Source organism: Podarcis melisellensis (assembly GCF_964234715.1).
Source record: "Podarcis melisellensis genome assembly, chromosome: 1".
In the NCBI taxonomy this organism is placed as follows: Eukaryota; Metazoa; Chordata; class Lepidosauria; order Squamata; family Lacertidae; genus Podarcis; species Podarcis melisellensis.
In genome coordinates this window covers 67,736,243-67,749,878 of record NC_138528.1, presented here as the reverse complement: position 1 = coordinate 67,749,878, position 13,636 = coordinate 67,736,243, and the positions used below count along the sequence as shown (strand labels likewise).

Genomic DNA, 13,636 nt, shown 5'->3' with positions numbered 1-13,636 from the left:
TATGCAAAGGAGTCTCTAATAGACACATTATGGAAATAAAAACAAATCAAAACACAAAAGGGGAAATCTCTCAGACACTATTAATATTTTAAAATTGTATGAACTCAACTATTGTGGACTACTGTTATTTACAAACTATCCAGACTCTTAAAAGGTATCTCTCTGGACAGTTTACAGTACAATTTAAAAACAAAGTTTACAAGATATCATTAAATCCAGGCGGTTTTTTTAAACCAAATTATATAGGGCTCAGACCATACTGAACATAAGGAACTTACCGTGTTTTATATATGACGATAGGACACAACTATATACAACCCAACAAACAACAACTATCACATTTAAAACATGCAATAAAATGCAAAATCAATAGAACAGTAAAACAGCAAGCCATAAGCATTAAGTCTAATTTTTGCAAAACCTTATTATATATATTTTGAGCACCCTATCACCTCGGGCAAGGCACTTGCTTTATTGCTAAGTATGTTAAGCACATACTTAGCATACTTAACATTTTATGGGGTTGCGGCGCTCATTTCGCTTTACAGGCCTGGGGAGTCGACATTTGTCCACAGACATTTTTTTCGAGTCATGTGGCTAGCATGACTAAGCCGCTTCTGGCGCAACGGAACACCGAAACCAGAGCTGCGCATGGAAATGCCATTTACCTTCCTGCCAGAGTGGTACCTATTTATCTACTTGCACTTTTTGACGTGCTTTCGAACTGCTTGGTTGGCTGGGACTGAGCAACAGGAGCTCACCCCATTGCAGGGATTCGAACCGCTGACCTTCTGATCGGCAAGCCCAAGAGGCTCAGTGGTTTAGACCACAGCGCCACAAGTACTGATATTCAAAAGGCTGTTGAGTTCCAAAATCAAATTTCTAAATTCAATTTGTTCACATATAGAATCTCATAGAATACACAGACCCAGTACATCCATACTATTTCTGGATCTGTTAACTCTGTGCATATACAACACTAGACTATAGTTACTTTTTCAGCCTTAAAGTAAGGTGAACAAAGAAGAAATTCTGCACGGTTACAAAATCAATACCATCTTGCAGGGTCCCTCCTCCTCCCCATGTGAGTTCACATGATGCTTCATCAAGATTAACATTCACTAAAGGTTATTTTCATCATGGTTTGCAAATCAGCTTCAAATTCTGTATAGGGATAGTGACAGGGCAGACATAATGCTACATCTTGGTTAAGACTAAAAGGGCAAGAATGGGTGGGGGAATTTTTTATAGGAGAGTTGAAGGGAATGGAAGGGATGCACCTGGTCTTCTACCCATGATTCAGACAAACAGAAGTATTATTTTTTATCTGAATCTTGGAATTAACTTTAGGTTTAATATAGGTTTCCACCAATTCAGAAGGCACATCTAAATGTTTTGTGTAAAACACTTGCCCAAAGTTACTTAGCAACATAACTGAGTTGCCATGAAACACATGCACATTTTTGTACTTGCATGCACTTGAATTAAACTACATAAACATGATTCAAGAATAAGACACACTGACTCATTACTATGTAGCACACGAATGTGCACATAGAAGCAAGGTTTAAACTTAGCATTAATATTTTTTCATGATTGTCTCATTATCTTAAATTATCCTTTGTGTCATAAATATTAGTCAGATACACTGTTAATCTCATTTTGTGTAAAGACAGAGCTAAATACCAAGTATGACATAGCATATCCACACCTTTTTGATGCCTTAAGGTGAAGTAGGAAGCACACAAACTTGAATGCCAGTGCCACTTAAACAATGAGGCTTACTCAAAAGTAAATGTGTTTATGAGAAGGGTAAGTCCTCTTGACTTCTGCAAAGATTTACAATGGAAAATTTAATATAAAATTAAAATTGATTTGGGCCATATTTAAAAATTAAGATAACTCCACCAGTATGTAATGATTATAAGCCAGTATGGACAGTTTGAAAGAATCTCTTCTGATATCTTATAAGCTTATTTAAAATGAAAAAGACTTATAGAGTAAGGTTTTGAAAAAAGGGTTATAGTAACACAGTTCCCAGAATTCTCAGGTCTTCCATAACAAAAAATTACTACATCGCATTCAGATGTATCCAACTCTCCAGTGTGAAAACAACTGAAGTTCTTTTCTTCCACAACTATTTTAGAGAAAGGCATTCTTAAAATTCACACACTGAAGAGTTTAATTGCCTCCCTGAATTTATTGAACAGACAATCTGAAACTATCCACAATGGTTACTAAACTAATTTTCCTGCTTTAGATATCTTCTTTAACATAACTGCAGGCAATCAGAAAGATCAATGGCAAATTTATGTCATGTACATTATAGTAGACTGTGTTTTTCAAGCTATAGCCATGGATGATAGTAGCCAAATTCCAACGTGAAATAAATCATTGCTGCCTAAAAGCACTTACAATATTCTAGGTTCAGAAGTGGACCAAAGGAGCCAACATTTGCTGCAGTGGATGACAATAGCAGGCTGAATTGCATCAGTGATGTGTTCCCAACACACAAATATTGTCATAGAAACATCAAACATCATGCAAGCAGATGTCTACTCAAGTAATGGAACTTTCCCAAGCTCACCACAGATCTGATCCTCCACAGCAAAGGTGGGAAGGGTACACAATGCAGAAAGGGAGAAGAGAAGTGGAAGTCCTATTGCACCTACTGAAGTCTGTTCCACTGACAGACAACCACCATTGGACATTACTGTCATGAGCAGATGCCAGGAGCAGGTCTGAAATAACTCACATGGCTTCAGTTAATTCCTTATTCAAAGAAATAAGACAGCTCAAAAGGCTACACCTAGAGAACACAGCAACTCTTGCCAGTAGAACCTGCCCTTATGAGGCAGTTGTGAGGACTGAAGGTCCCAGCCTTCCCACAGTTCCCTAAGTTTCCTTCCCAAGCAATCAGACTCTGTTGTCTTGCCTGTCTTTGCTCCACCCTCTTCATACCTCCTCTGATTCATGGAGACCAGCGGGAGGGGATCTGGTTGCAGCAGAAGGGGGATACTCCCTGGCTTTTTCAGCAGCCTGCCTCATCTCTGCCTCTTGGCCCCTTTCCCACCCAACCTCTGCCCCTGGTTCTAGACTGTTCTCTGCCACAGACTCTTCCTGTTCTCTAAATCTTGTTACCTCTTCAGCTTCTAACACTTCCTCCTCCCTGTCTGATCCATCTTCTCCCTCTGACCACTCATCATCATCCCACCACCATTCCTCTGGCTCTGAGCCTTCTTTCCTTTGGGGTTCCCTAGTTGGTGCCTCCTACCACTTCAACCTATTCTCAATACTTACCTTCTATCATTTCAGCCATACAATTCAGAATCAGCACACTTACCAATATCCAGTACAAAATTAAGAACACGCAACAGAATAAGCACCACAGCACCATATTCTCAAATCAGAATTAAGAGATACAATGACTTTGCACACATGTCATTTCTAATTAAAATCTACAGTCAGTACAGTAGTCAAGATCAAACTGCAAGCAGGTCCTGGTATAGTCAACTTTTGCTTTTTATGCAGAGAATAGGATCTTTTAGAATTTCAGAGAGGAAGAGGCCGCCTTAAACTTTCAGGGACACTTTTAAGGAACAACATATGCAGATATAACAGAAGGTAGGTGGTCTCACTGTTTCTCATTCTTACAAAAATCTAAAGCAGTCCCAAAACTACTTACACCAAAATATACACTAGAGATGGGGAATTTTTGGCCCTTCAGATGCTGCTGAAATTCAACTCATTGGCCCAGTCAATAGACACACTTATTAGAGATGATGGAAGTTGTAGTTCAGCACATATGGAGGGCCACAGCTTCCCCAACCCTGACAGACATAACGCCATTGTGTACTCTGCTTTAAGTAGAGAAAGCAGCCAATAAATTTATAAAACAAAACACATTGCAGCAGCATTTGTTATGCTGCTGGAAACTAGTCTTTGCTTACCTTATGCAAGGTTTGAATTGTTACAGAGAAATACCATCTTGACCAAGGACCATAGTAGGGCAAAAAATGTACACAGTGTGGATGCACACTGCTGGATCTACAATAAAGCCTCCAACGTTCTGAAAAACTATGTGTTTATACATAATGTACTCTTGTGTATAAGGCAAGCCATCACAAGGGAATGTACCTGTACAACAGAACCTTGAACTGAGTGCCATCAGTGTATTCAGTATCAAGAGATCCAAACTATTCCTGTATCCTCTTCACAGAGGAACAAGTAAGTGCTCATGAACCATGGGAGGATGAGCAGAAACAAGTGCTAGAATTAGGTTCAAAATTGATTGCAGGGCCATAAAAAATGGACAAAAGACATCAGCTTGATAGGTTAATGGCAGAAGGGTACCACAGTTACCAAGCACAGTTCTGCTGCTGAAGCAAGAGCTGGAATATTACATGGCAGCATTTATGGATGGGCCAAGTGAGAAGAGGAGGCAGGACTATTTGTACCTAAACAGGAGGCATTCAGGAGGTCTCCAAGCTGAACATGTGGAACAGAAATAGGGGAAATAATCACCAACTCCAATTTTGCTGGTACATGAATGATGAGATCTTATGTCTTAAGATCATCTGAATTTTTGAGGGGGGAGGAAGCATCACCTTTGTTTGAAAGTGTCCCCACCCTTCTCAATTCCTGAATGTTCATTAAATCTTGGATTTCAATTAATTATCCATTTTCTATTTTGCGTGTTCATGACAAATATTCAACTGATTTTTAAAAAACCTTATAAATGCTGTCCCTAATATGACCTTTAAACAGTTGAGTTTACTTTGGAAGTTTGAACCTTAAATAGCTTGGCTTAACAGCTTATTTGAAAACAGAAAAAAGAACATTTTGTTCAGAAAGATTTTGCTTTCATCCAGAAAAATTAAGATCTGTATGTAAAGCCAATTCTGCTTAAGTTTGTCCCAACAACCAATGAAAGGCTTGACCTAGAGGTGTACAGTATTACATAATGCTTTCTCAATTTATACACACCCAGTGGTTGTGTCCATTAAATAATATTTAGGAGATAGTAGCAAAATATTTTGTGAAGGTCTCTTTTTGAAACAAAGCTGATCATGACCTTTCATCATAATTTTGTCCTCCAATACTGATTTAAAAATGGCACCTTTGAATTTATATTGAATGAGATTCTACGTGCATGCATACTGCAACTAACAGATTGTTTTCAAAAGCTTTGGTAGCTGATTATAATATATGGATTTATTTAAGCATAGTAAAGATGGAGACGCGGGTGGCGCTGTGGGTAAAACCTCAGCGCCTAGGACTTGCCGATCGTATGGTCGGCGGTTCGAATCCCCGCAGCAGGGTGCGCTCCCATCGTTCGGTCCCAGCGCCTGCCAACCTAGCAGTCCGAAACCACCCTGGGTGCAAGTAGATAAATAGGTACCGCTTTATAGTGGGAAGGTAAACAATGTTCCGTGTGCTGTGCTGGCTCGCCAGATGCAGCTTGTCACGCTGGCCACGTGAGCCAGAAGTGTCTTCGGACAGCGCTGGCTCCCGGCCTCTTAAGTGAGATGAGCGCACAACCCTAGAGTCTGTCAAGACTGGCCCATACGGGCAGGGGTACCTTTACCTTTACCTTTACCTTTAAAGATGGAGGAAAAATATCTAGTTAACATTTAGGAAAAATAAATGATTGAGATTAGCTCCGAACTTTGAAATTAATGAATTTCAAAGCAGTGCTTGGAGTACTTCTCTTGCAGCTAATGTTAAAACCAACTAACGGAAGAAGTTATTTAGAATTATTTGTGAAGTTGGATAGAAAGAAATTGATTTTGCATTCCAATCAGACTTGTGCTAGTATATATTATCTGTGTCGTTAGTCTTGTTAAAATATATTTAAAAAGCACACGAAAGCTTATACCAAGAACAAACTTAGTTGGTTTCTAAGGTGCTACTGGACATTTTTTATATATATTTCGACTGTGTCAGACCAACACGGCTACCTACATTAGTCTTGTTAGTTTCTCTGCGGCAAGAACACTCCAGTTTCCCAAAGAAGAAGAAGGAGAAGAAGAAGAACTTTGTACGGTGATCTCAAAATCTAGGAGTTAGCTCTTTACAATATCTTGGCTGCAAGAAAGTTAAAACAAGCTTTGCTACTTTTGACCATTTCAATTATAACATCTTGCAAACAGGCATTTCACAAGATGCCTAGCCAATTCTACAGAATATAAAACAACTTTAATCTATAATTCTACCTCAAAGCATGCTAACATCACACTGCCTTCAATATTTACACACATTTCAGAACATGATCTAATGCAAGGTTTCTCAAACTTGGGCCTCCAGCTGTTTTGGACTACAGTTCCCATAATCCTTGACCACTGGTCCTGCTAGCTAGGGATGGTGGGAGAAGTACAGTCATATCTCGGGTTGAATGTGCTTCAGGTTGAGAGCTTTCGGGTTGCGATCTGCGGCAACCTGGAAGTAATGGAGCGTGTTACTTCCGGGTTTCGCCGCTCATGCATGCGCAAATGCTCAAAATGACATCACGCGCATGCGCGGAAGCAGCAAAACGCGAGCCGCACACACGCAGACACACCGTCGCGTCTTATGTTCCCGTTCACATCCTGAGGTACCACTGTAGTCCAAAAACAGCTGGAGACCCAAGTTTTGGAAACCCTGATATAAGGCATCCACCTGGTTTTCCCAACTTCAATTTCATTCCAATTCAAATTCCTTGCTGAGATTTTCAAAATAGTGGCAAGCAGATAATTATTTTTTTAACAGGATGTTAAGGTCTGTACAGGCAACACTTCTTCATTCCTGCTTGGGAATGGGACCACCCAAAGATATTTGGGCAAACTCCTGCAACTGCAAGAGGAGGAACGGGAAATTGGAAGGAATTCATATTGAAAAATAAATGAAAGGCGTACAGATCTCCCTCTTCATGGTTTCTACTGCCAGACAACCGTAGAATGATAAAACACGAAGAGAACAAATGTTAGCCAAAGTCAACCCAATAATATAGGGGGCATCAACACCACTCAAGGCTGCCCAAAAAAATAATGAGTAATAAAAATTATAACTGAAATGCAGAGACTAGAGAAGGAAGCATAGCACAACAAGCAGATTGAATAAAGAAAGAAAAATCAGAGAAATGCTGGGGGACTTTCTCAGAGGAGTACAGAACTAGGATGAAAATATTGTACAATACTGTGGGAGAATGTGAAGCTTTTTGCAGCTCAACAGGGCAATAATTTCCTTACATGAGGAGGGAGGGAGTGGATGCTATACTGCAATGAAGGAACACATCTTTTCTCATCCTCCCAAACACAAAGATGGGGTGCTCCATGAAGGGAAACAATAGCAAGTCTCAAAGGCACAAGTCTGAGAGCACATGGTGAAATTACTAGTAGCAACTGAGGCAGCTTGAGTCTGGTCAGTGTGTGGATGGGAAACACCTGAGAACCTCATGTACACTGCCTTTTGTTCAGAAAAACATGATGCAAATGTACCAACTTACTAGATCCCAGCTGTAATCAGGGGCGGGCTGGGAGACAGTAAAATGTAGTCCATCAATCATATTGAAGTCCCTGAATATTCATCTAAACATTTAAAACTTCTTAATAACTTTAAATACATTTAAGTCAAGGATGCCATGTTAGATATATAAAACGTTATTCACTCTCCAGCATATTCTGAAACATCCTCACGACCAAGTTGAATCCTTATTTTCAAAAGGCCCAAGAAATGTGGAAGTCTTATTGGAAAATTCTCAGTTGTTGACAACTATGAAAAATGAAATTTACTGGGGATCATTTTATTTTATATATACTGTGATTTCAGAATTTATTGTTTTTACAGTATGCTGTTCTCACAAAATAGCTTCAGTTATATTAGGCGAAATTCTTGGATCTCATCACTAAAAATATTTTCCTAACAATGTGATTTTTACAAGTCACAGAAAATATGTTCTCAGAGTATTTACTACAACATTAAAAATGAAGAAACAATCCAGGAAGTTATGAAACTATGCTACAGAAGCATAGTTCCTGTAGAGAACCAGCTACAGTCATTTTACTAATTTCAGAACACAGTTTATGGACAATTGGCTACTGACTTCAGCAATGAAAGTTGAATCATAGAAAATAATCTGCCATAGAGCTTTTTTCTCCAATTGGAATTAAAGCAAAGTAAAACTTTGATATTTACACATTGGTCTCTGATGGGACTTGAAAAAAGGGGTGGCCGATAGCAATTTGAATTACTTCATTCATGAAGCTAGGAAATGCTAGGGTGTAACAAGATCGACAACACTTCCTAGAAACCAAAATGCAGGTTATATGCGGTGGTGTCATAATGTCGTCATCATCATGCTTGTTAGAAATGAAGGACCTCAGTTATGATTGCAATGCACACATTTGCAAGTATATTCTCTTATATTTGCAAGTATATTCTCCACCAAGGACCAACCACAAGGGAAATGAGCTTCAATCAAATTATGAAGCTAGAACTGTTGTTTTCTCAAATAATTAAAATAGAAGAATGTAAAAATTATACTAAAGTAGCCAACCCTTGTCATATGAAGCAACTTTAAAAGTGCAATTAAGAAAATATGATGCAGCAAACTGGCCAAATACCTAGAGATGTTCTTTCCTAAAAGCATTTTCTAGGCTTCTATTATTTTCTATAATTGATCTACAATTATTTCTTGGCAATTATAAACACATCACAATCATCTGATCTGGCATACTTGAAACCCTCTCTGCAAGGTTGACAAAATGTAGTTACAAGTTGACAAAACATAAATGTCACAAGTTGTGAAGCAGCCTTCTAGTCTATTTAAGCATACAGAATAAGCAAGCACCTAAAGTTACAAATGCTAGTTGCATTTTAGGATGGTTTTTTTAAAAAAACACTTGACTATTAATAGATTTTATTTTTCTTATGATTATTATCCAGAAAGATGCTGCTGCATGTGCATATCTTATGCATGCTTAGGTGCTCCATGGATGTCAGACTGTATATTTTGTCACAAAAGAAAAGCAGTGGATCCTCTCCAACTTTTCATTCTTAAAGTCAGAGATCCAATGACTGTAACAACTGGTGGCCTAATTGAGGTGATAATATAATAATAATTATTTATTATTTATTATTTATACCCCGCCCATCTGGCTGAGTTTCTCCAGCCACTCTGGGCGGCTTCCAATCAAGTGTTAAAAACAATACATTAAATATTAAAAATTTCCCTAAACAGGGCTGCCTTCAGATGTCTTTTAAAGAGAAGATAGCTGCTTATTTCCTTGACATCTGAAGGGAGAGCATTCCAAAGGGCGGGCGCCACTACCGAGAAGGCCCTCTGTCTGGTTCCCTGTAACCTCACTTCTTGCAATTAGGGAACCGCCAGAGGGCCCTCGGCGCTGGATCTCAGTGTCTGGGCTGAACAATGGGGGTGGAGACACTCCTTCAGGTATACAGGACCAAGGCCGTTTAGGGCTTTAAAGGTCAACACCAACACCTGGGTCCAGGATGACAGTAAGGAGATAGGAAAAGCTGATTTATCTCAAGAATTCACTAAAAGCATGCAGACACCTTTTTCACACTGACATCCTCTCTGAAGATGATGTTGAGACTATTAATCTAGATCTACATGCAAGATTATTAAGCATTTACAAATGCATGTTACAGAGCAACTTACCAACTCTATTCCCTGTGGAAAAGGAGTGTCATCCAAATCCTTTAAGGGAAATCTCTGGATTATTTTCCCCAGACCATCTCCTGATCCTAAAGTGGAAGGAAAGGGAGAGAGGGAGAAGAGGAAAGAATGAGATTGTGAATGTTTTGCTTTTCCAGTCAGAAGTTTACACATATGAAAGAAGTCACAATCTAATGCATACTTGCATCTGGTTAAACTGTGGCAAGAACCTTTTAAGTTCTAGAAACTGTATTCAAGTGACTGCTGAAGACTGCAGAATTTAAGTTCCAGCGACACATACATGGTACCCAATCTTGTTTTCAGAAACTATGTTCTGTATTTTTGCACATAGCAGTGACATTAAGACCCACTGAATACTCAATGTATACTCTTAGACATAGGCATAATGATGCCACAATGCAATCATAAAATTTTTACTATGCACCCAAATTTTACTATGCACCCATCGTGGTACATCTAGCACATCAACCACTATGGAGATTAAACCAGATAGGAAAATGTACAGTTGCATAAAAACACAAGGGGGAGCACATGAATGTGTCATCCCTACAGGAATATGTGACAGCATAGTACAAAATCAATTTAGCATTTCTACCTTCCGTGTACATTTATGGCTTGCCTCTATTCAAGGTATTGTAACTTAACTTGTCCCTGAGCAAACTCCCATAGAGCTTCCGTTCAGTCACTGCAGATCTGATGTTGAATGGAAGATACATATTCAAGAACCAATGCAAGTAAACTCCAGTTTTACTGTACTGTAAAATACTACTTCATTGCAGCATATTATACACATTTTAATTTACGATAATATAATTAAATGGAACCCAGTACTTGTACATGCTCTAACTGTGCTTGAAGCACCATAGGGTAAGCAAGAAAAGAAAGCTAGATCTATCTTAGAGGTCAGTTAAATATACAATTAGCTTGTGGGTGGGTGTTTTCAGGAGGGCAGGCAGTTTTGCTTCAATGCAGCATTTTAAGCAACATAATAAGTGCCCATGAGAATCAGATCAACCTAGTTCAGCATTCTGTTCCCACAGTAGCCAATCAGATGCCTACGGGAAGCCCACAAACATCACACGAATACAACAGCAGTCTCTCCCTCATGATACCCAGAAACTGATACTGGAAGTAGTACAGCCACAACTGACAGCCTTATCCTCCATGAATTTGTCTATTTCCTTTCAAAGCCATCTAAGTTGGCAGCCATTATTACAGTGAACCATGGCAAGGAATGCCATAGTTTAACTATGCATTATGTCTCTCCTTAATCTCCCAACATTCACCTTCATTGGATTGTATTCTGAGAGGGAAAGATCTTCTTAATCCACTTTATGCATTCATTTTATACACCTCTTTCTTCCCCAAAACAAAGGGGCCCCAAACTTGTAATTTTCCCAACCCCTTGATCATTTTGGCTGCCCTTCTCTAAACCTTTTCCAGCTCTACAGTATCCTTTTTTTTTATGTGTGGCAATGAGAATTTTATATAGTATCCCAAATGCAGTTGCACTACAGATTTGTATCGAGGCAATGTAAGATTGGCAATTTTATTTTCAATCCATTTCCTAATTATCCCCTGGAATATAGCTCTTTCACAGCTGCTGCACATATTTTAAACAAGCTGTCCACTGCAACCCCAAGATCCCTTTCCTGGTCAATAACAGCCAGTTCAGTGCACTACAGTGGTACCTCGGGTTACATACGCTTTAGGTTACATATGCTTCAGGTTACAGATTCCGCTAACCCAGAAATAGTACCTCAGGTTAAGAACTTTGCTTCAGGATGAGAACAGAAATCGCGCAGCGGCGGCGCAGTGGCAGCAGCAGGCCCCATTAGCTAAAGTGGTGCTTCAGTTTATGAACAGTTTCAGGTTAAGAACGGACCTCTGGAACGAATTAAGTACGTAACCAGAGGTGCCACTGTATTAGTGTTAATGTAAGGTTAGGAAGTTTTGCCCCAAACAGCATCACTTAAGGAAGGAAGCTGCAAAGTGCTTTTTCCATACAATACACTTCTATCCAGTATCTGCAATAGACCATATTAATTTTAAGTTGCCATTAATTTTAAGTTGTATAATCAAGTTGCCGACATTATGAAAACATATTGTGTAATATGGAAACATTCTATCATACTTGCATAAAATCTAGATAGATATATAGTACCAGGATACTATTCTAATTTTATATTCCTTGTTAAAGATCAGATTGAAAGAAATAGAACAGATATCCAGAATACAACTGGTTGTATCATCAAGGTTTAAACACTGAGGGATCTGAGGGATCAATTACAAAACTGCAACCTCACAAAAATATAATATACAAAGTTATGCAGGAATACACTTGCAAGTCGCCCCAAATATTGATTACATAGGACTGTATCCAATTGTGTCCCTGAACTTATATTAAGCTTCTGTGAGTAGAATGGGGGGATAGTTTTTGCTGAGTCACCCTCCCCTCTGAATCCCTTCCACACAATCTGCCCCAGAGCATTGGGGACCATTTGGAACAGCATGGAGGGGGGCCTGCCACAGAAGGGAGGAATTCAGAGAAATCACCTTCCACTACATCCATGAGCTGCTGGTTTCTTCAGCTGGTGAAACATCAGCAAAATGCATCAGTAGTTCTGTGCTCTTTTTTATTTTCCTTATATGAAGGGGATGTGGTCTTTTAAGGTCAGGAGGAGGGAGAGGGAGAGAGAGAGAGAGTACATGACTTTATGTGGCTGCTCTATCATTACCTGCTGTCTCCTGACTGGAATGTGTAGCACAATCTCATTCTGGCTGACTCTTCTGGCTTTGAAAAGGACAGGCACCTGGGATGTTGCCATCCCAGAATATTGGGGAGGTGACTGGAAGTGGTAGCAGAAGCAGGCGGAAGCTTAGCAGAGAATGAGTGAAGACTCTAAATAACTGCTTGCAAGACAGCATTAATATTGCTGTACATCAGAGCGGCTCCCTCCTATTTCAATGTAGCCTCCCAAGAATGAAGTCATCAAAAATAAAATAAGGATATCAGACCTAACACCCACATTTCTCTTTAAAAATGCAGCACATTCTACTTTAAAAAAAAAATCTCAAGGGAAAAGTACACACCAAATTCTTCTAATATTTTGATATAAATTTGTGATGATCCCTGATTATTCTTTGTTCCTTAGACCCATAAAGTCAACTCACAACATTAAACTGCAATAAAATTCCTAGCTCCCATAAATTCACCGGGTCATTGACTTTAACAATCTTCAACTGACTCGTTCAATTGTCAGCTAGTCTCTTGTTTTGGATATCTCTGATTACAGGATTTCTATCACACTGTAAATGCGAACACACACATCATTTTACATTCTTAAATATGGCAGCAAAGAAGGTGTTAGCAGAAAATATTTTATTAGGAGCATATGAAAAAAAAATTGTAGCAAGCAAGGCTGGTTTCAAGTTCAACAGACTAATGGCAGTTATGACAACATTCCATAAATATTGGGAGGCAACGTTCCAAAGAACAACTCCTTGTCAAATCAAATTTCATTCAAACTTTTTTTCACTTCCAGATTATAATGTAGTATTAATGAAGTCTTACAAATTTGGAATGTATATTCTTTCTCATCTTCTGCTGCTCATGCCCCAAACTACCTCCCACAAAACATATTCAGAACACATTCTCTTTCTTCTCTTCAAAGCCCATGCATCATTTCGCAACATAGTAATTCAGTTTTACTAGCAAACCAGGGGTTAAACTAACCCCCTATAAGAGATACAGACACATATCGCATGACACACCTACACACTGCAGCTAACACACTAACATGTTGCAACACACAGTTTGGAAAGCTCTGCCTTATTGAAACAGAGTAGATATACATTAACTAAACTGAATGCATACCCTCCTATTTCATCCTTCTCACTTAGCCCATAGCCTTCTTTGTGTTGAGCCGCAGAGGACTCTAAGCTCCTTTTTGTAACTTC

The 13,636-nt window shown here is 39.1% G+C and overlaps 2 protein-coding genes across 3 annotated transcripts in view; one reads left to right on the top strand and one right to left on the bottom strand.

Moving 5' to 3' along the window:
* The window catches only part of CTR9 (CTR9 homolog, Paf1/RNA polymerase II complex component), a 339,089-nt gene that overhangs the window by 50,015 nt on the left and 275,438 nt on the right, over positions 1-13,636 (top strand). The window lies entirely within an intron of this gene.
* SBF2 (SET binding factor 2) overlaps positions 1-13,636 on the bottom strand; it is a 214,480-nt gene that overhangs the window by 167,266 nt on the left and 33,578 nt on the right. For both annotated transcript variants that reach the window (XM_081918027.1, XM_081918028.1), the window contains exon 2: positions 9,659-9,744. In XM_081918027.1, the coding sequence (XP_081774153.1) occupies positions 9,659-9,744 (86 nt within the window). The remainder of the gene's footprint in view (positions 1-9,658; positions 9,745-13,636) is intronic.